The 24,224-nt window shown below is 39.0% G+C and overlaps 1 protein-coding gene across 1 annotated transcript in view; it reads right to left on the reverse strand.

Moving 5' to 3' along the window:
• The window catches only part of DDX10 (DEAD-box helicase 10), a 281,913-nt gene that overhangs the window by 119,249 nt on the left and 138,440 nt on the right, over positions 1 to 24,224 (reverse strand). Inside the window, exons 14-15 of the mRNA XM_086679182.1 lie at positions 3,666 to 3,785; positions 155 to 319 (exon numbers count right to left, since the gene is read on the reverse strand). Coding sequence (XP_086535308.1) covers positions 155 to 319; positions 3,666 to 3,785 — 285 coding nt within the window. The remainder of the gene's footprint in view (positions 1 to 154; positions 320 to 3,665; positions 3,786 to 24,224) is intronic.

Here is a 24,224-nt window from a genome sequence, read left to right on the forward strand (position 1 = left end):
CCAGATAAAATGACAAAATAACCACAGAAAAAGAAGCGTTAGAGAAAGCAAAGAAGACAGTAACATGGTTACTGATGAACAACTAATGAATATCTAGATATATTTAGGGACATAGTAAATGTCACTCAGTATTAATCCAAGATGGAAAACTTACCCGATGCTTTGCCCTGATCTTCTTCCTATACTCTTCTTTGTCAAATTTGTCCTCTTCTTGAAGCCTTTCCTTTGCTTTATCTAAGTTGATGCCCCCAGTGCTGTCCTCCTCCTCTTCGGCATCCTTGGAGACAGACTTCTGCATCTGAGGCCACTGCTGAACCGACTGCAGGCAGGGAAAAGGTTTAGTATGGTGCACGAAACAGGGAACATCAACAGAAAACCATTTCCCTTGGCAGAATGATTTTGAAATGGTGTATTTTCCCACTTTCTGCCTTACAACCTATATTTCTTCTTTATTTTTTTCTAAATGTTTGTTTGAGAGAGACAGAGCATGAGTGTGGGAGGGGTGGAGAGAGAGAAAGAGAGACACAGAATCCAAAGCGGCTCCAGGCTCTGAGCTGTCACTGCAGAGCGTGGCGCGGGGCTGGAACTCACGAACTCAGAGATCATGACCTGGGCCGAAGTCTGACGCTCAAGTGACTGAGCGACCCAGGCGCCCCACAACCTATATTTCTTAAGCTTTCTAACAAACTTTAGAATTGAAGTGGGCAAACCTGCAAAAAAGACTGTCCCGGTCAGGATAAAGTAACGCTGCCATGATCCAGTGACGGCAGGATTAAAGGAAAATGCCATGAAACACTTTGGAGGAAAAGGTAGTTGCTTCAACATCATCTCAAACAGTGTTCTCAGTGTGCTGTGCTCCACCAGCTCGGTTCCAAATCATCTCTGCCAGCGACTGCCAACACCCCCATCACTTCTCTCACCATCCCCTGTGGTTTTACTTCCCTGTTCTTCTGACTAGAATTTACCTCCTTGAGGGCAGTCATCTATCTTGTTCATGTACTCTCAGAGCCCAGTACAGCATCTGGCACATTATCAGATACTCAGAATTGCTCGATAAATCACCTAGCAGCCAGTACTACACATAAAGACTAAAATAACTAAGCAAAGAAAAAAATTAGTTTAGATTTCAGGAGCTGGCTCAAATCTATGGAATTTACACACACAGTTTACAGTTAGGAACACGGTAACACAGAAATCAGGGCAGTGATCTGGAGTCAGGGGACCTGGCTTAATGTCCCAGCTTTTCTGCTAGCCCGACTGCAGAATCCTGAATAAATTCCTTCATTTCTGGGCACCTGGGTCTTTTTCTGAAAAATAAGAAAAGGTCTATTGGACTCAGTAATCTTCCAGGTCTAACACTATAAAACTCAAGACAATTCAGACAAAACCTATTCTCTCATTTGAACGAGTGATTGGTTGCCAGGGGATTTCAGTAGCTGCCACCGTTTTGAAAGGCTGCTCATGAACGTGCAAAGAGAAGCTGTAGGCCTGCGCGTCACAGGTATCGCTGCCTCCTCTCACTCCTGTCACCGCCCACTGCGGCCATTCTTCCAGATGGGATCCCCGCAGCAGGGACCAGGGATCACGAATGTCACTGCCTGTGCAGCCACGATAGGAGGCCACGGACAACGAGGAAGGAGTGAGAGGGAGCAGGCATGGCATCCACGCTAAGACTCCTCAGCCCTGCCTCGCGACCATGTGAAAGAAGCTTCTGCATCTGTGGGCTGAATGCAAAGTTCTTTCAGAATTTTAGAGCAGAAGTTTCAACGTGGCTCAAAGCCATATGGAGCTCCTATCAGCAATAAGTTTACATTGAAACATTTTACAGTTAAGGATTTATATCCTTCTTGGAGCAAAGTAATCTGTGTAGTTAAACTTACAAGCACAGTGAGGATCCTCATTACACGAACAGCACTAATCTTACTTTACAGTAAGCATCTGACGTAATACAACTATATTCTGGCTAAGCTCGCTTCAGATGCTGACCTCTTTTTAGTAATTTCATGAAGATCCATTACTTATCAATTCTATAGGCTTTGTCTACAACTTCCAACAACTTTAAATTGCGCTTTTTTCATGTGATTCACACACCACTTTACTCCCTGTTGTCAATGTAAATCTGGGTGGGCTTCTGGCGCCAAGCTCCCTTCCCCCGAAGTAACATCCACACCCGTTAACTCCACAGTTAAAACATACTCTGGGTGCCTGGGTGGCTCAGGTCCAACTCTTGATTTCAGCTCAGGTCCTGATCTCATGGTTTGTGAGTTCAAGCCCCACACTGAGCTGTGTGCTGACAGTACGGAGCCTACTTGGGATTCTCTCTCTCTCTCTCTCAAAATAAATAAATAAACTTCAAAAAAAAAAAAAATACCCCAGTGTATGCAGCCTGTTTACACAACATCTGTATTAATGACAATGAAATACCTGATGTGCTACATGACGGTATTTTAAAAGCTGTTATTTTATTGGGATTTTAGAAAATAGTTCATCCATTTAAAAAACTTCTGGGTTAACTGTATGCTGGGCTCTGTTCTCAGAGCTGGGAATGGAGTAGGGAGCAAAGTCAACAGACACCCTGCCTTGGGTAGCTGCCCTCATTCCACTGGAGCTGAAGAAAACGACGATAACCACGTAAATAGAGGATGTCAAGCCACAAGAGTGCTGTGAGGAAAACAGAAGAATACAAGGCAAGGAAAGGAGAGGACAGGGGGCATGGGGCGCTGAGCACTCTACCAGAAAGCAAAGGAAACCTGGGGGGTGACACAAGTTAGACCCTGCTGTGGCTGCCCCCCAACATTACTCCTTATGTCAGTCACGGACTTTCCACATCTCTTTCCTCTTTAAAAACAAGGTTATGTGACAGAGGGACTTTTCACGAGCAAGCTTTCCGACTCTGCAAGTATGTATTTACACTAAGACCGAGGTAATGGTGACAAGAGAGTTGGGCACCTGCATCTGATATGATGTGAAAGCAGAAAATGCCCTCAAAGCCAGACCAGTAAGAAACACGCCAATACAGCATCCAGACTGAGGAACCGCAAAGCAGAGACTTTTGAGGGCCCGGAAAAGAAGCTGTGGCAAGTGGTTTTGTTACGATTCTTGCGTTTTGTTCCCACAGGACCTGTTGACGGACACTTTGACAGGAAAGTCTAATCTGTAAAAATGGAATTTAAAAAGTTCAAAACCAACTCTGTGTCATTAGCACCAACGAGTGTCCCAGTTTACTGTCAGTAAGGCCTTCCTGCTTACAGATGGCAGCTGACAAAATGTCTGAGACAACAGAGGAACTGCCTTAGCATGCTTTAAAGAAACATTTTCTGGGGCACCTGGCTGGCTCAGTCAGTTAAGTGGGTTGAGCGTCCGACTTTGGCTCAGGTCATGATCTCATGGTTCTTGAGTTCGAGCCCTGAGTCGGGTTCTGGGCTGACAGCTCGGAGCCTGGAGTCTACTTGGGATTCTGTGTCTCCTTCTCACTCTCTGCCCCTCCCCCACTTATGCTTGCTCGCGCGTGTGCGCTCTCTCTCTCTCTCACAAATAAATAAACGTTTAAAAAAAAAAAAGGAACATTTTCCTTCTCTCGTTAACGAATGTTAAGTCAGCAGGAGAGTCAAACTCTTTACACTAAGCGGAAGGTACCTCAGAGATGAAGCATTTAAGAATCTTACCTCCCCTTCCTCAGTAAATGTTATCTTCTTATTCACTTTAAAATTTCTCTTCATTACTTTTTTTGCTTCTGCGACCTTGGTCACTTTCTTCTTGACACTGGATTTAGAAGGTTCTTTCTTCTGTGTGAAAATACACAAACAACAGAGATTAGTTAAATGGCTGCTTTACGTTAGGAATTTCACTCTGGCAATACACTTTCTAAAACTGAATATATTTCCTGCTCACTGGCTAATAAGCACCAAAAGTACTGTCCAGAAATAAAGTTATTAGACTTTTTAACGAATGATACCCCCAATACTATAGGGGCTTAAGTGTAAACAAGATAAATGTTAGCCATAAGCAACCTTTAAAATTTCTTCCATTACTAAAACCATGCTATCCTGATAATGCTGAAGCAGCAGAAACTCATGATAATGTGACAAATGGGCATCCAAGGTAAATAAAGCTCTCTTCCAGCTAAAACACAGAACACATTTTTTAAATAGCTCTAATTCCAAGGGCAAACTTAAATTTTCAGAGTAGGAGAATGTTTACCTGGAAAGCAAAATTACTGCAATACATTGTTTGCAATTCCACATTCTTACTCCCATTACACTAATTTACTATATGAACACGGGGAAAAGCCTTTGATAACTAAGCTGTGCCCAAAGGTGAGATGGAATCAGAATAATTTAGCAGGATACCCTGATCAGAACCCACCTAACATCCTCAAACCACCACAGCAAGGTAGTGAACATACGAAGCCACTGCTTACTTATGCTAAGTGAATGTTGAGGGAGCCATGTGAAATGGGGAGCTGTGGAGGTCATACCACAGCCTGCACAGATGAGAGAGGGACAGTAAGAAACTCACCACTAAGAGGGATTTGCACCATGTTTCTTACATTAGATCCAGGAATACCACCGGCGGTGGTTGGTAAACTAATCTAAGGCAGGCTTCATCAGGTGAGTAAGTAGACAGAATGAGAAGTTTCTGGTGCAACAGTGAAGACAACAAATTTGAATTCAAGCTCTACTACCACTTATGAGCTATGTAGGAGCAAGTTACTTAACTTCTGTGCTTTAGCTATAAATTGACCCTCAATAGTACCTCTATCTCATAGGGTTGGCTGGGAGAATTTAATAATAAATGTAAAATATACAAAATCTAAGTATTAAATAAACCTCAAATACCACTAGTGATCCCTTCAAGCTACCTAAAGAGATCATGCCAACTGCATACAGGTTTACTTTGCAAAATCCCAGACTTGGAGCTTCCTAACTGATTGTTTTTTTTTTACCACTGTGTTATAGGTAACCACCCAATGAAAACTAAGAAAGGAGGGACTGATCTAGGAAACGAGTTATCACAAGCTTTGAGAAGATATACATTATTTATAACTGCTATATTATGGTAATCAATAAACAGAAAGAATTCACTTTAAAAAGTTTATATTACTGATAATGAATACAAAAATGCTTAAAAATAAAGTACCATGACATCAAAAATAACAAATTTACTACAACAGAGGTTTGTATCAAGTTATTAATACATTACGTTTTTAGATAACAATAATGCTTATTATGAAAATTAGCTAATGTATCTGCAATATGATAATTTAAGTACAAGAAAGTTGCAACATGATAATTTAAGTACAATGGTTCTGTTATGTGGGTGTTACTAACACTGCTTTTTATAGTTCTGGTTCCTAAAACATACCATCTAATTACACTTATTTCTCAGACCACGTATCAAGTCAAAGTTAAAAACATACTAAGATGTGGGAGCACCTGGGTGGCTCAGTGGGTTAAATGTCCGTCCAACTTGAGCTCAGGTCATGATCTCACGGTTCGTGGGTTCGAGCCTCCGCATCGGGCTCTGGGCTAACAGCTCAGAGCCTGGAGCCGGCTTTGGATTCTGTGCCCCCCCTCTCTCTCTGCTCCTTCCCTGCATGTGTGCGCGCGCGCTCGCTCTCTCTCTCTCTCCCTTTCTCAAATAAACATTAAAAAAAAAAAGAACATACTAAGATTTTAAATCTATAAAACGCTTATGAAAAGATTCATCTTCTCTAAAGTAGTTTTTATTACATCAGAGAGATATCAATAATGTTACAATCCCATTATACCTGCACCTCACAAGATTTCTATGAAAATAAATTCAATTTGTTTCAGATTTCTTCTTCCCATGGGATATTCCATCTACTCCTCCCAACCCCCACTGGCCCCAACTGCATGCATGCTGCCACCAGGTTGCACAGGGCCCTAAACTGCTCTGTCCAACCCTCACAACCTTCTCCCCACCACTGTGCTCTGAGATACACTACTATTATTCTCCTTAGGAAATAATACAGTCCTTATTTTCTCACTTCTGAGGGTAATTAACGAAGTTGTGTGGCATTAAAACTTCTGCATTAAAAGAAACCAGGGTGTTAGGAAGCTGATTGCCAACTGAGGTTAAGTTTCCACCTGTAGGTCACCTTGTGAACACAGGGCATTAATAAGACCCCCACTTCCTTCTTCCCAGCCAGTACTCCTACCCCCACCTTTCTCCACAGACAATTATCAAAGAACACCACCAACACAATCGCCAGGGCTGGTGACGGGGTTATTCCTACTTGATCTTCTTGCTTTTTAGGGTTACATCAATTCTTTTTTTTTTTTTTTTTTTTCAACGTTTATTTATTTTTGGGACAGAGAGAGACAGAGCATGAACGGGGGAGGGGCAGAGAGACAGGGAGACACAGAATCGGAAACAGGCTCCAGGCTCCGAGCCATCAGCCCAGAGCCTGACGCGGGGCTCGAACTCACGGACCGCGAGATCGTGACCTGGCTGAAGTCGGACGCCTAACCGACTGCGCCACCCAGGCGCCCCTAGGGTTACATCAATTCTTGAGGATCATGGGTTGGCTAATGTTCTGTCATCAGAGAGAATGCTGATCAAAGAGCACAAACTCAGAGGATCATTACAACGTAAAAATAACAATTATACAGGAGTAAGTTATCGCCACTTAAAAAAAAATGCCGAGGAGCAATCAGAGCCAACATTCTGGGGGTAATACTCTAGATCTTGATAGGAGTTTGAGTTACACAGGTGTATGTAATTGTCAAACCTCAAATGTTACACTTAAGATTGGTGTATTTTACTGCACATAAATTTCTACCTCAAAAAACAGTCCTGTAATGAACTTAAATGAACACCAGGCAGGCTGAAGTATATACGGTACAAAGGGTAATACCGTTGGCAACTTACTCTGAAGTGCATTAAATTTAAAAGTGTGATAAATAGTTGGAGAATTACATGATAAAGGCCATATGGTAAGAGTTTCATTATAGAATGAGTAGTGAATATTTTGGTGTACAAAGTGCACTTTCTTCAGCTTTTCTTTATGTTTGAAATTTTTTTAGAACAAAATACAAAAAAGGCCTGGTCCCAGGAATGAGAGAAAAAGTCATAAAGTAAAAATACCAAAAACTGCCAAAATAGAAGAAAGATCAGTTAAAAAACCAACCTTCGGGGAGCCTAGGTGGCTCAGTCAGTTAAGCATCTGACTTTGGCTCAGGTCATGATCTCATGGTTCATGAGTTCGAGCCTCGCATCTGGCTCTGTGCTGAGAGCTTGGAGCCTGGAACCTGCTTTGCATTCTGGGTCTCCCTCTCTCTCTGCCTCTCCCCAATTCATGCTCTGTGTGTGTCTCTCTCTCAAAAATAAATAAATATTTGAAAAGAAAAAGAAAAAAGAAAACCAGCCCTGCATGGTGGAACCTTGGGATGATTCAAGTCTATATCAAGAGCTTTAGGGAGACCCATGAAACCACTGAAATTATGTAACAACACCTGGGGATCTTTGCATCAAAATAATCAAATTTATTCATTTTAGGGAAGCCACTGTAAAGAACAGAAATTGCAAAATGGGTGAAAAGACACATGTTTATTTTATTTCATTGACAGGTTGGGGATTCACTCCAATACTTGAGAATTATTCTTCAGTCATTCAAATACACCCTAGAGTATCGTCCACACACAAGACACCACAGTGCACACTGGAGACTGAGCAATGAAAGAGACAGGGGGGCTCCCAATCCTCCCTGGCCTAACTCTATGGGGAAAAAAATATTTTCTACTGTTTAATGTCTTTAGCTATTTAATCACAAATGTATTAAGTGTTCAGAAAAAATAAAAAGGATGAATGAATCTATGCAACAGGGTACCTGCCCTAGCTAGTCTAGGATAAGGAGAGGAGTCCACGAAAATTTTCATGTGAGACAAATGTCTAAAATGAGTGGCAAACACCCAAGCAATGTGCGGCATTAACAAATATCTTCTGGGTGTCCACTGATGGTGTATTTCACATGTGGCTTAGCTTAACTAAGGACCATGTCCTTCTTTAAAACATTACCTTTATGGGGCACCTGGGTGGCTCAGTCGGTTAAGCATCTGACTTCAGCTCAGGTCCTGATCTCACAGTTTCTGAGTTCGAGCCCCGCGTCAGCCTCTGTGCTGACAGCTCAGAGCCTGGAGCCTGCTTCAGATTCTGTGTCTGCCTCTCTCTCTGACCCTCCCCTGCTCATGCTCTGTCTCCCTCTGTCTCAAAAATAAATAAAAACATTAAAAAAAATTTTTTTTTAAACATTACCTTTAGCAGCTAATACATACTCATCTTTTTTTTTGTAAAGGATACTCAGGTCTTAAGAATTCATGTCTTAATCATGTTAAAAAGTCTCCATTCATGTCTTCTGCAGCCACAGTGTTTACCTCCCAAGAAGCAAATGGCATTAATACCTTTCTCTATATCCTTTCCAGAGACATTCTACCCACAATCAAGTATACATGAAGAACCCAAAGTACTAAATGAGCTATCCACATGGGCATTCACTTACCCAGGATAAATATCGAAAAGTTAAAGCACTCAAAGAGTATGTACACTTAAAGTTCAACTCAATATTTCCAAATAACCCTCCTGAGAAGTCAAACAAAATTTAACAGTCCCACCAAAATTTTGAGAGTAACTGATTCTCCACATCAATTTTCAGAAAGTAGATATTAGGCTTTATGTTTTGCCAATTAGGTGAAAAAATAGTATCTCATGAAAATTTTAATTTGCATTTATCTTGTTTTAAGCATAGTAGAACATCTTTCCAAAGACATTTTTTTTTCCTGTGCACTGTGTATCATCTTCAACAGTATTATCAACTATCAACAGTTAATGAATTCCTAGCATTTTACTTATTAATTCGTGAGATCTTTTCATTTGTTAAAAATGTGTCAATATTTTCTCCCACTGCATCATTTACATTTAGACTTCTACCATAAGGGTAATATTTTGTTGTTTGGACTTTGTTTCGTTTTTTTGCTAAACATGTATTTTTAATTTTTATGTAATCAATGTTTAAAATAAGAAAATTTTCTGGATTTTTTTTGTACCATATGTTTTCCACTATATGACTTTTCAAAAAACAGTTTAACTTCTTAAAATTCAGATTTTATTTTCTGTAAAAGTTTCAACACTGAATCTTGGATAAGGGGGGAAGTGCTGCTTGTTAACACTTTAAGTTTCTATTAAGTCAGTAAAAATATCAATTATACTTATTATTAGGCAAAAGTTGTATTTTTACTACAAGACTTTGTATTATTGGTAAAAGAATGAAATTTGTAAATTTTAAACCAAAGAGTTTAACAAAAGATTTCCTGATAAGAGGTAAAACATCAAAACACAATTTTCATTTCCATTTGCACTTCCTTCATGATATGTATGCTAGACATCAGAAAAAAAATTCAAAAAGGAAAATATCATAAAATACAAAATTGATAAAGCATCAAGTAATTTTCAAGGTCTTGTGACAGCTGCAGGAGGCTGCCACAAATAACTTGGAAGATAAAAGGTTCCGAGAAGGACCGTATTAGTTTTAACACTAGCTACAACAAGATTCAAATATAATCAGTGAAAACAAAAACTAATATAAGCATTACTACTATACATCCTAGAGGTAAATTAAAAGTAACAGTGCAAGGTGCCTGAGTCGGTTAAGTGTCCGACTTCAGCTCAGGTCACGTTCTCATGGTTCCTGAGTTCGAGCCCTGCATCGGGTTCTGGGCTGATGACTCAGAGCCTGGAGCCTGCTTCAGATTCTGTGTCTCCCTCTCTCTCTGCCCCTTTCCCACTCACGCTCTGTCTCTCTCTGTCTCAAAAATAAATAAACATTAAAAAATTAAAAAACAAAGTATCATTGCAAAAAAAAAGAAAAACAAAAACCATACAGAGATGAAAGTCAGAATTAAAAGAAGATACTCTAAAGAAATCAGATGTTTATGTTTCCTTAAAGTAGCTCCCATATGCATGATGGAATAATTAATGATTTATAATAACAATTTTACCTAAAAGTGAAGGAAACCTACAAAATAAAGAACTCTCAACCCTGGTCAAGACCTTACAGATTACTTATTATAACCTGAGACCTCACATTAAAAGTATGGGCATTTCATAGCATTTATAAGTACTGTTGCCTCAGAGTCCAAAAGTAATCATACCTTAGAACTGAAGATTTAAAAAGCAAAACAAAACCAATATAAAAAAAAAAAACACACCTGCTATGTAAGCATAATTCCTTCATCATCCTAAATTTACTGAGCTACAAGAATTCACACAGTCTAATTTTACACTATAAATTAAGGATGTACTATGTGGCATTTGATTTGAAACCCATCTACAAAATATTTTCTTAAGAAATAAACTTCCCTTGGGAATGCAAGCTGGTGCAGCCACTCTGGAAAACACAGTATGGAGGCTCCTCAAAAAATTAAAAATAGAACTACCCTACGACCCAGCAATTGCACTACTAGGTATTTATCCAAGGGATACAGGTGTGCTGTTTCAAAGGAACATATGCACCCCAATGTATACAGCAGCACTATCCACAATAGCCAAAGTAGGAAAGAGCCCAATAAATACTCTACATATAAGTGTGTGTGTACACACACACACACACATACATACATACATACATACATACATACATACAATGGAGTATTACTTGGCAATCAAAAAGAATGAAATCTTGCCATTCACAACTACGTGGATGGAACTGGAGTGTATTATGCTAAGCGAAATTAGCCAGTCAGAGAAAGACAAATATCATATGACTTCATTCATATGAGGACTTTAAGAGACAAAACAGATGAACGTAAGAAAAAGGAAACAAAAAAAGTATAAAAACAGAGAGGGGGGACAAAACATAAAGGGACTCTTAAATATGGAGAACAAACAGAGGGTTACTGGAGGGGTTGTAGGAGGGGGGATAGGCTAAATGGGTAAGGGGCATTAAGGAATCTACTCCTGAAATCACTTTTGCACTGTATGCTAATTTGGATGTAAATTTAAAAAAATAAAATTAAAAAAAAATTAAGTTACAAAAAAGTTATTTTTACCTACATAAAAATAAATAAATAAACTTCCTTGATGATTAGTGATGTTGCACATGCTTTCATGCACCTATTGGTCATTTATGTGTATGTCTTCTTTGGAAAAAAGTCTATTCTAGTCCTTTGTCCATTTTTTAATTAGATTACTTTGTTTGTTTTTGCTTTTGGGTTGTATCAGTTCCTTATACATATGTCTCAGAAACCCCTTATCTGAAACATGATTTATAAATATTTCTCCCATTCCCTAGGCTGCCTTTTTGTTCCCTTTGCTATACAGAAGTTTTTCAGTTTGACACAGACCCCTTGTTTATTTCAGCTCTTGTTGCCTGTGCCTATGGCATCTTGTCCAAAAGATCACTGTCAAGACTAATGCCAACGAGATTTTTTTCCCCTGTGTTCTCTTCTGGGAGTTTTAATCTTCAGGGAAATGAAATCAAAACCACAATGAGATAGCATTTCACACTTATTAGGATAGCTATCATCAAAAAGACAAGAGGTAACAGGTGTTGGCATGGGGGTAGAGGAAAGAGACCTGTCGTACACAGTGGGAATGTAAACTGGTTAAGCCACAGTGGAAAACAGAATGGAAGTTCCTCAAAAAAATTAAAAATTTAAACTATCATATGATGCAACAATACCACTCACTCCTGGGTATATATCCGAAGGAAAGAAAATCAATTCTAGGAAAGGTATGTGCACCCCCATGTCTGTTGCATCATGACTCACAACAGCCAAGACATAAAAACAATCCTAAGTGTCTGTCAAAGGATAAATGGATTAATAGAAAACGTGGTAGACATATACAACGGAGTATTATTCAACCACGAAAAAGAAGGAAATCCTGCCATGGGTGACAATATGGATGAACCTGGAAGGCATTATATTAAATGAAATAAGTCAGAGACAGATACTATATGGTATCACTTATATGTAGAGTATTTATAGAGAAGAAAAAGGGGAAATGGGGGCTGATGTCACAGAAACACAGAACAGTTGTTGCCAGGGGATGAGAAGAGGGAGAAATTGAGATGCGTAACTTTCAGTTATAAGATGAGTAAATTGAAGATCTAATGTATAGCATGGTGACTATAGTTAAAATACTGTATTGTATACGTGAAATTTGCGGAGAACAGATCTTAAGCATCCTCATCACACACACACAAAATTAACTGTCAGGTGATGGGTGCGTTAATTATCTTGATCTTGGTAATCATTTCACACGGCACATGAAAACACAATCGCGTTGTATACACATACAATTTTATTGATCGACTATTCCTCAATAACGTTAGGGGAAAAAATAAAACCACCACCACCAGTAAGTAGAATAGGTATGTTTGTGAAATCTTCGCACAACCTATAGTCTTAAAATTAAGAGCCACCTAAAAGGTGTAGAAGATGTCTGAAGATTGGTTGCATGACTGCGGGAATGTGCTGCACTCTATACTTAAAGTGGTACATTTTCTATGTATTTTACTACAATTAAAAATAAAGAGCCATCTAGACTATAACTAGACTTCAGTTTAAAATGCTGTTAGGGAAGCAGTTTCTCTTTTCAGGGTCCTCCACAAATGTAAATTTAAGTCAAAGCAGCAGTCCCAGAATTCCACAGCAGCTGGAGGGCGGGGCCCAAGGCAGGCAATGCAAGGAACGGGAAGGACACAAGAGACCCTTAAGTGCCGGTCAACTAAAATGCTATGAAACAGAGTGCTTATAAATTATAAATTATGAAAATAATCTTATAAAATGGTCTAGCCAATCCACAGGATTTTTCTTCAAAATGTCCACATTTACCAATGTCATTGTTTAAAGTTTAATGGAAGGCAAGCTACAATAAACCTTGGTAATATGCATAAATTGAGTCATACTGCTAAAATCGGGGACAGGAGTTGGAGAGAATGACGAGAGCCAGGGCCGCCTCTACCCAAGTCCCAGTTACATTAGTCTGCGGCTGACTGTATTGCAGCGGCCTGTTCTCACACTTGGCCTGAGCCCTTGCCCCCATTATGGTAAAGCCAGAGTCACCAGTTGGGTTCCTGATTTGTTTTTCCTAATGGACTGTAATCTTCACTAGGGTAAGATCGTTTGTATTACCATTTGTATCCACAGAGCATCACAGAGAGGCTGGCACACAGGAAGCATTCAGTAAGTACTTCTTGAACCAAGAATTAGTGAAACAATTCCCAGTGGAATAAAGCACTACTTCATTTACTGCTCATAATAACTATGAGTCAAATCTGGGCCCTGAGAATTTTTTTAATTAGAAAACCAAAGGTTTGACAAATTTGGCAATCTGTTCAAGGCTGCACAATTTAAATCAAAGGGTACTTGACTTTGTTGTTTATATTCTACAATGCTTAGGTGATTTTTGTTCAAACTGTCTTAAGTTACAGCATCATAATTTTCCTCAATATGTGCCTTTTACGTTTCTATCAACTTTGAAAGAATGTTTGAAAACTGCTATTCTTAGAAACTTTACACCATTTTTCAACTTTCCAGTTCATGGTCCATTAAGGAAGATTTTTTTCATATTCTACTTTCTGATGCAGTATCTGTATTGGTTTTTAAAATAACTGTTTTCACATCCAACTATCAATTTTAAATACCAAATATGCCACTTCAAATTACAAGGCCCCAATCCTACTTCCCTTCTGATGAGAATCACAGCTGTTACAGAATTTGTATATGACACTGGTGTCATTACTTGACTACTGACACTTCATAAATTGTACCTAGAAGACAGCCTAAATACCATTCTAGAAATCTTTCCCAATTTTTAATATATTATAGATAATACATGTTTATTTCAAACATAAAATCATATAAATGAGAGCCCACACATCCTGTCAAAGTTCTTCATATTTCCGAGTATCAGATTAGCCCTTCTGATTACATCAAGAAGCAAACCATAAGTAAAAGTCTCTATTCTGTGTCGTCAATAACTCCAGGCACTACTTATTTTCTTTGAATAAGAAAATTTGAATAAGACTTATTTTCTTCGAATAAGACTTCTTTGAAGTCTGTAAACTGCAATTCTGAAGTATAAGTTGATGAAAATAGTTATTGAATACTATAATACATTAAGCAACATGACTAAATATTTAGTATGAAATACTCATGATTCTTTTAAAAAATCATCTTAACAGGTCAACATAAACAGGTAAACAGACAAATATTTTTCTGTTTTTCCCAACAGATCAAAAACCATGCAGATATGCAGTGATCTCAGCTTTGTCTGGACTTCCCTCCTGCTTATGGACGATAATAAGGCACAATCATTCTACACAATATTTTTTCATTAAGAGGCTCTTCCTTCCGGATTTCTACTTCCTGAATCCACACCCTTAATCTGGGATACTTTCAAGAAGAATCTCTTAACCTAATAAACTCTTCTAACTAGTATGTACCTGCCACCTTAACTACTAAATGCTTTCAGAAAAGTTAAGTTTCAAATATATTCCTGATACACTTTCTATTTTCCTGTTCCTTCTCCTATTCTTCAAATACAAGTTCCCCCACAAAATCCTCAAACATCAGTGGTTTTTTCCCTTCAATATATTTGTCTTCCTCAACAATTTGTCAAAATCAACCAATTTTTCCTTGATTTTAAAAAGCCTTTTCATAGCATTTCAGTCTAATAATTCTTTAAATCTTTCACTGCCTCCAATTAGTCTAGATAAGATTTCAGTTTCGTTTTTCCACCCACGCCATATTTTATTTTGCTTATTTCCTGAGTTCAAGCCTCATCCCCGAGTTTCATGGCCACCCAGATCCATCACTGTCTTTGCTCTATTTACTACCTTAAATGTTTCCTTCTTACCTTTCTGAACACATTTATACTATTGGAACACATAAAGAATAATTTCTTATTTCTCATCTGGTACCTTAAGAAATTTTCTTTAGTTCACTGAAACTGTCCAAGCTGTTTACTATTCTGTTTTGCTAGCCAAGAAATTTGTATTATTTGTTCCACATCATACCCTTCTCCCCCATCCCACCCCCCAAAAATACAAATAAATTTTAAAGAAAGAAAAAAAAAGCGACCATAAATGTGAAATCTCAGATGCTTCCTTTCTTTAACAAAATTATGGAACCAGTCATATTTTGCCTTAGGAATCCAATTTTTAACCTGCCACTTTTAATAAATATTTCTATATTAGGAAGCAGGCAGCTGGAAGCAATTTAGAGAAATGGGGCCTGATACATACTTTTTTCCTCTCTTTTTAGACTTCAAAAAATGACAGTATAGATTTCATTTCTAACTTGTGCCCAAATTGGCTACATCTATTTCTGTTGTCTCCTACAACTTGTGAAATTCTTCTAGAACTTAGAAATACTACAGGCATACAAAAAACCCAGTAACATTAAAAGGAAAAGCTATCTTGTGTCCCATGGCCGTTCAGGTAACAGGGTTAAGGGACACAATAACGGTGGTAATGAACTAAGTAAAAAGACCTGGGGCAGCATTTATGCCACTTTCATAAGGCAACATGACAACTATACTTTGCCATTTACGCCTCTACCACCTTCCTTCCAAGTGACAGCAGAGACTCAGCAAGAATGCACCAGGAGCTAATTTACCAGAATTTGTGTGAATAAAATGAAATAGCATCAAAATAGCCTTCAACAATATCTAGTTCCAGGTTTAACTGAGAACTTTACAGTTGGCTCCAGCACCTACAATATTAACAAATTACTTGGCAGCCTGGCTTGTGTAATTTAAAGCAGAGTTTCTGAAAATTCATTCATCATGAAAGTCTAACAAACATAGGCCACAGAATAGTGCTTATTCAGTGAAGCACCAATTTAAAAAATTACACACAAACACACTCATGCATCTATACTCTAAATTACACAAACAGAATCTCTGGATGATTTAAACCCTTCACAAAGAACTGCAATAACAGAACTAAGACATATACTAAACTCAAATTGGGCTTTGTGCCTGATTAAGTTAGCCATTTTTGACACACTATTGTAAGACAGTATGAGATGCTAATTCTGACCTCTCAGCCCCCCCAAGACAAAGCAATCACTGCTACTGGTTATACATGGTTCCAGTGTCTGCCATTTTTCTAAACTGACTTACATTAGTAAATCACAAGATACCCATGGGATATACCTTAACTAAAAGAAATAACAAGTATCACTATCATGTCCAGCCCAAGCCATGTGCACAACTACATGCACAGTAAAATTTCCAAGATCTGCCTTCTATTGTCTACAAATGTTAGCTAAGCAAAAAATACCAAATGAAAAGTCACAGGCCAGCCTTCCGTACCATGTTTCATCAAAACGTACTTGGACGATGTCTAATTATTTAAAATGAGATACTCTTAAAAAACACACCATTTGGGGCGCCTGGGTGGCGCAGTCGGTTAAGCGTCCGACTTCAGCCAGGTCACGATCTCGCGGTCCGTGAGTTCGAGCCCCGCATCGGGCTCTGGGCTGATGGCTCAGAGCCTGGGGCCTGTTTCCAATTCTGTGTCTCCCTCTCTCTCTGCCCCTCCCCCGTTCATGCTCTGTCTCTCTCTGTCCCAAAAATAAATAAACGTTGAAAAAAAAATTTTTTTTTAAAAAAACACACCATTTATAAAATGGTGGTCTGCAAGGCCATTTAATGTTGATAAAAGATATTGCCATTATTAAGTACAGAACGTGGAAGGATGAAAGGGCCATCCAAGATTACTCAGAGAAACAAATACCACGAGCACACGCACAGGATGAGAGGATTTCAAGATCATGCAGCCAGTGCCAGCGAAGTTAAGGCTGGAACTCAAGCTTTCGGGCAAAGCCAACCTGTGCTGACACCACATACAAAAGTATCTTAGAAACATCTCAGAGACTACAATTTCCTCCAACAATCACAATTTTCCTGAAGAATACTCAGAGACTCCATAAAATTGAAATTAAGAACTGATGGAGGGCAAATGTTTTCTTTAAAATGAAAAGAATCCTTCAAGGAAGGCATTTTAAAAGTGTCCTTTTCCACTTTCATAGAAGGACCATAGATACCACTATAAAACCTGACCTCTAATATTCTTATCTCTCAAAAGAATAGCATGTAGAAAAAAGTTCTTCTCAACGCTCTATGCTGTCCTTTGATTTCCTGGCAAATTGCATGCTGAGCATGCAGTGATTAATACAATTTCCATCTGCCCTCCTTGGCACTTAAACATTAAAAACAAATTTTGACAGCCATTAGAAGCAGTTGACAGGTGATTGCTCGTTAATTTTTCTCCCATCTTAGAATGTGTCCCTGCCGTTTTGTTAGGAAATTTGTAACACTAAATGTGATATTTGGAGGGGCACCTGGGTGGCTCAGTCAGTTGAGCGTCCGACTCTTTGTTTCGGCTCAGGTCATGATCTAACAGTTCACAAGATCAAGGCCTCATGGAGAGCCTTCTTAGGATTCTCTCTCCCTCTCTCTGCCCGTCCCCACTCGTGCACTCTCTCTCTCTCTTTTTCTCTCTCAAAGTAAATAAATAATTACTTTTTAAAAATGTAATGTTTGTAATTACAACTTACTAAGGATTAAAATGAAGTCTTCGCTAGTCTCCAAACTCTGTATCTTACCTAGCTACTCAACATTTTTTTTTATCACTCTCCCTCCTACTGTCTCATCCACAGACTAGAAAATGCAGGAGCTATCAATAATCTTGAAATTCTCACCCAGAAGGCAAATTTAAGTTAAGATTTGATACTGGCTATCTTTTGAGAAGCTTTTCTTACTTTCTACCCTCAGCCTCCTGGTGATGTCTCCTATGGTATTTCTTATACTCTTGGTAGGAGATTTCTTCCACTTCTATTTTACCCCTCTTAGACACAACTCCCTGAGGATATGGACTTTGTCTTTACCTTTTAATTTCTAGAGTTAAGTGCCCATATTGCATCTGAACAAATCAGTAATTATTTGTGAAGCTGAGCTAAGCAAATCAAGACAGTTTTCATTGAGAGGAACACTGACTCAAAGACTCTGAAACGCATCCTTCAGTTAGCTATTGTGACATCAACTTGTTTAAACAGCACAGAAATTTAAAATAAAAAAACCCATAATATTGCACATTCAAATTTGACACTTATTTGTTGAGAAAACAGATCCACTGACTCCGGGCAATAATAAAGTGTGATGCAAGCAAAGTAGAACTATCTGAAAATGATGTCAGGAGTCATTCTGGGTGCCTAGTCCAGGAGCTGAAGGTACTCCAGCATCCCCATCTCCCAGCATGACAGGCTGTGACCATGTTCAGCTACTGACAGCCTCCTGGCCTCTTCCCTTCACAAGGCAGATGCAACTTCCCTGGACCCCAGGTCTCCTCGGGCCAGACCGACGCATTTCTCAGATGACCACATGAACCCACAACTATACTGGCTGGTTCTCAAGCAGTTCAGGTGACTGTTCACTGATAAGGCTGGCCTACCACTTCTATAATAAGGGACAATAAGAGATGACAGCAAACTTTCACTGGAATTAAAAAAAACTTATGCTATTCTAATAGGGAGCAAACTGCTATCCTGGCACCCCTCTATGTGGAATAATGACATGGAAAACTCAGGCCTTACTTCTTGCTGATTCTGGCTTTTCCCCATAGAATATCCTTTTCCCAACAAAGCCCCTTCTTTAACCCATGCCATTATATTGTGAAATTTGTCCTAAGCTCCAATACGTGACAAGTGGCAATCCAGATAGGCTTACGGGGCATAGGAAAAGGTCACTAAACTTTTTTTGAGAAGTTTATGGAACAGTACGTAGTTAATTAGCGATGCCAAGGACTGGACACCATGCTAGATGTTTATGTATCATTTACTACTCACAACTACCCTTCTGAGATATTGCTTGTATCTCACAGGTGATGAAACTGACAGTAAAATAAGTTAACCAATTATCCAGCTTGAAGGGACACAGGCCAGCTCTGAACTTCTTCTGTCACTCTAGGAAAAGACAATTAGTAGTTACACACAAAGCTAAAATAAAGTTGGAGGAAAAATCAGAGAGGTACTAAGAGGTCTGTGACAAGATTCAGGGAAGATTACGGGACCAAAGAGACAGCGTTTAAGAACAAAGCAGGAGGCTGGGGCGCCTGGGTGGCGCAGTCGGTTAAGCGTCCGACTTCAGCCAGGTCACGATCTTGCGGTCCGTGAGTTCGAGCCCCGCGTCGGGCTCTGGGCTGATGGCTCAGAGCCTGGAGCCTGTTTCCGATTCTGTGTCTCCCTCTCTCTCTTTGCCCCTCCCCCATTCATGCTCTGTCTCTCTCTGTCCCAAAAATAAATAAACGTTGAAAAAAAAAATTTTTAAAAAAAAAAAAAAAGAACAAAGCAGGAGGAATGGGGAGCTGTGCAGAGTAAGACAGCGTAATGAAAGGAGACCAGCTGAAAACAAAATCACAAGAAAGGAAGGAACAAGGGAGAGGGAAAGTGCTTTGAAAACAGATTCCTCTCACAATTAGTGATGTGTTGTAAAAAAAAAAACTTTGCACCATACTTCCAAACCATTTTTCCCCTACTAAACATCTTACAAATTATCAACTCTAAATGGGAAAAATCAAATGATTAAACCAAAACAGAAAACTTTGAGAATTTTTTAACCAGTCACTGACAGGACACATAATAACTGCCATCTATCTCCCTAGTATTTTCTCCATTACACCTAAAGAATGTCTGAGATCTGAGACTAGGAGTGGTTAAGTCCAAAAGAAGAGATGATACTGGAACATGAAATTAATCTTTGGGACTCAGTGTGATCATTTCCAAGTCAGTATACTTTCACTGGCTAATACTATTTACAACATACCTACACTGTTTCTTCTCCAAATACTTCAATTATTTAAACCATGTAATTATTTGAAGGATTTGATCAAGTCGTTAATAAATGAAAGCATTAAATAACATGATGATCCTAATAAAAGATTTACATCAAACTGATTTTGAATACATTCAGCTTCAATTGTATCAAGTAAACAGGTTGAACTGATGAGAATTTTCTCCATTAAAATGCAATTAATTTTCCACTAGTGCATCAAGATTTCCAGGGTTATATTATGAAACTCACCATAATTGGCCTCATTAGTTCTGAATCCAAAATTCTGGTTGTCAAACCTTCCTTTAAAAGGTCACAAACTATCAGAGAATGATCTGATCAAAACAGTACTGTTACTGTTTTTTGAGTACCTACAGGAAGTCTCACTTGACTAAAAGCATGGGATCTGGCTAATTTTCAACTTGCTTGGGAATGAGCTGCCCATTTTAGGAATAATGAGTCAACTCTCCCTCGCTGCTCTGTTACAAAAGAGTCATATGTTGATGATCATGTTAAAATGGCTCTACCTTCCTCAGAGAAGCATGCATGTAAATTAGGGGATGGAGAAACAGAGAGAGGGAACAGATTCACTGTGCCCATCTCACCAGTTTCCAGAGAGCTCCTTTCCCTGAACTTCATGCTGGCATTGCCTCGTCTGTTTCCTTTAAGGATGAGTATCAAGCATTTCCATATAAAATGCATTTTATGTCTTATCGTACAGTTGTTGAAATGCAAGGAAAATCTGTGCTTCTCTAGAGTAGAAGAATGTCTGCTCCTTATGGGAAAAGTATTCTTTTCATTTTGGCAGTTAAGACCTCAGAGCCAAATTCCTGATCCATATTTAAGAACCATGTAAAACCCTGCATGACCCTGCATATTAAATCTCCCACCAGTCATTTCTATCCTATCTATATTTTGCATGCCTGATGTTTTCTATTTTATTACAGTTAGAAGTACTTCTAACTACTACTTAAGCTACTTCTAATTCCTTGTGGGATTAGGAGGAATAAAATAGAATAAAGGAGGCTCAGTCATTTATTCAACAAACACTGGGTATCTGCAATACTCCAAGTCCTATCCTAGGCACTTGGGAAGGTGCATTCCAGTAGAAAAACCCAAACACACACACACACACACACACACACACACACACACACACACGCACGCACACACACACACAGAGTATGTCAAGGAGCTTTAAACACTATGAACAAAGGCAGAGTAAGGGTGGAGACAGTGACTAGTGGAATGGAGAAATTTTAAATAGTTAGATAGGGCCTCTCTGAAGAGGGGTCACTGGAGCAGAGATCTAAAATGATGTGGGGGCACCTGGGTGGCTCAGTCGGTTAAGCGTCCAACTTCGGCTCAGGTCATGATCTCAGTTTATCAGTTCAAGCCCTGCATTGGGCTCTGTGTTGACAGCTCAGAGCCTGGAGCCTGCTTTAGATTCTGTGTCTCCTCCTCTCTCTGCCGCTCCCACACTCGTGCTCTGGCTCTCTGTCTCTCAATGATAAATAAAGGTTAAAAAAACAAATTTTTTTTTAAACGATGTGAAAGCAGTCACTGATCTAGGTAAGAATTCCAAGGAAAAGAAAGAGTAAGCACCAAAAGCCTGCAAGTGGAAATAAGATCGTTGTTTTCAAAAAGAAAAAAAAAAAAAAAAAGAATGACTAGACAAGAGTGAGCAAGGTGGAGAGTGGTAGGAGAGGAAGTCAGAGATACAGGAAGATTCGGGATTATGTACGATCTTGTAGAACACACTACAGCTTGACTTTACCCTGAATATGAGAAGGAATACAAGTTTCAAGCAAGAAAGATGGCATAATTTGGGCTTTTCTTCTGCTGTGAGGATACTACAGCAATTAGAAAGGTAAAATATTGGTCTACATGCAAGATGATAGTTTGAATCAGAGTAGTAAGTGAAGAAAATGGTAGGATCTGGTATATTTTTTCAAAAAGAGTAATGAGGGGCACCTGGGTGGCTCAGTCTGTTAAGTATCCGACTTTGGCTCAGGTTATGATCTCAAGGTTTGTGGGTTCGAGCCCCGTATCAGGCTCTGTGCTGACAGCTCAAAGCCTGGAGCCTGCTTTGGATTCTGTGTCTTGATCTCTTTCTGCCCCTCCCCCATCTCAAAAATAAATAAACATTAAAAAAAAAGAAGAAAGGGTAACAAGATTTGCACCAAGAGTAGAAAGGGAAGGTAAAAAAGGATTCAGGGATAACTCCCAGGCTCTTGAACCGGGTGACTGGCATTATACATCCAAGCTAGTTAAAAGGAGTTTAAGGGAAGCAGAAGGGGTTCAGGACATATATGTGGATTCACCAACAAATCCCTGGTTTGCCAGGGAACATATGTTGATGGAAACTAGTTTAAGACACAGCTTCGGGGCACTCCCTCATTTAGGATGGAAAAAGAAGAAACCAGTAAAGAAAACCAGACAGAACAATCAGTTAAGATAAGAGCAAAACGAGGTACGTGTGGTGTGTCAGAAGCCAAGTGAAGAAGGCATTCCAAAAAGAACACTTTCCAGAGAGAAAACATTGCTGAGATTTTGATTAACATGGGATCCTGAGAGTTGATTCTTCAATTTGCCAAAATAGGAGCTGCTCCTTCCCTGAGGAAAAGAGATTTCAATAGAGTGGAAGGGATACGAATCCGAGCAGAAAAGGTACAAGAGGAAATAGAGGGTGAAGTAGTGAAAACAGTAAGTATAGGCTACTCTTCCAAGGAATTCTCTTCGTTATCCCCAACTACCAAATGGTGAAGGTCCAGAACCACATTTAGTGTTATTACAACTGGAGTGTAGGTAAGTGAAGAGTGACTTCTGTATGCGCTAGATTGAAATACCTAATACCAATTTTTACATTTCCCAGAAAATACTCAAGGATTATAAATATTCTCATCACATCATTGCATTTATTAGAGAAAAATCAGAAGGCATCCAAAAGCACTGGAGTAAGGGGCACATGAATAAAATGTGTTAGATACCAATTCACACAAAACAACAAATCTAGCTATTAAATTACAGCCTTATACAAAAGTGAACTTACTGACCAGGAAAATTTTCCCAACATTATTTCCGTTTTTACAAAGGCTATAAATCAGTCCATAATGATTATCTGCTCTGTAACTTTAATGTTTTCGGGGTGGAAAGATTGTGTGTATGTGCACACAGACATACAGAAAAAGACAGAGGTACACAAACCAAAGGGTAAGAATAGTTTTATCAACGTGTATAAGATGATTACAGCAGATATGTAGCTTTCTTTATTATGTATTTCCTTACTTCCCAATTTTCAGCTGAAGAGCAAATAATTAGCAAAAATTACTGGTTGTAATAAAATAAGGTTTTATTTGCCATGAAAAATGTTAAAGAACAAAATTCTTACTTCTCCTTCTAGAGGAGCTCTAATGTCACATAAGGTCTTACCTGAGTCCCCTTTGCTTCCTCATTCCTCCAGGCTGGTTCAGGTTGCTCTCTTCTATGGCCCTAGAGACTACTATAACTCTCACTTTATCTGAATTTATAACTCACCAGATTATTATTTTTTTTTTTTATTTTTAACGTTTTTTATTTATTTTTGAGACAGAGCGAGACAGAGCATGAACAGGGGAGGGGCAGAGAGAGAGGGAGACACAGAATCGGAAGCAGGCTCCAGGCTCTGAGCCGTCAGCCCAGAGCCCGACGCGGGGCTCGAACTCACGGACTGCGAGATCGTGACCTGAGGTGAAGTCGGCCGCTTAACCGACTGAGCCACCCAGGCGCCCCACTCACCAGATTATTAAATCAAGGGCACCAAACACAGTAAATTGTGGACATTTAGTAAATTTTAGTTAGTTCCACTTATTCCTGTAACAAACTTCCTACTATCTTGCAATTTTTTTCCTAATGATTAATTTACAATTTACTACCCAAATCATTTTTCTTTCAAACTGATTTTTTAAAATTTTTGTTTATTTTTGAGAGAAAGAGAGACAGGGGAAGAGAGAGGAAGGGACAGAGAATCCAAAGCAGGCTCTATGCTGTCAGCAGAGTCAATGTGGGGCTCGAACTCACAAACCATGAGATCATGACCTGAGTCAAAGGCAGATGCTTAACTGACTGAGCCACAAACGTGCCCCAGAAATTGATGTTTTCTTTTAAACCGATTTAAAAACTTATGAGGTATTTTTGTACCTTGGAAAATTTCAAGATTTTATGGATCAGAAAATCTCTAATCTATATTAGTATTTTTACAAACCATTTTACATTTTGATTGTGTTCACTGTAATATGGTAATTTATGATACATGCAGAAAACATACATCATGACCATGGTTATGACAATTTGTCATCCTAAATTGCTGGAGACAAGAGCTGAGAGTA

This window comes from Puma concolor, chromosome D1 (assembly GCF_028749965.1).
Source record: "Puma concolor isolate L17-30 chromosome D1, mPumCon1.1.hap2, whole genome shotgun sequence".
NCBI classification, from domain to species: domain Eukaryota; kingdom Metazoa; phylum Chordata; class Mammalia; order Carnivora; family Felidae; genus Puma; species Puma concolor.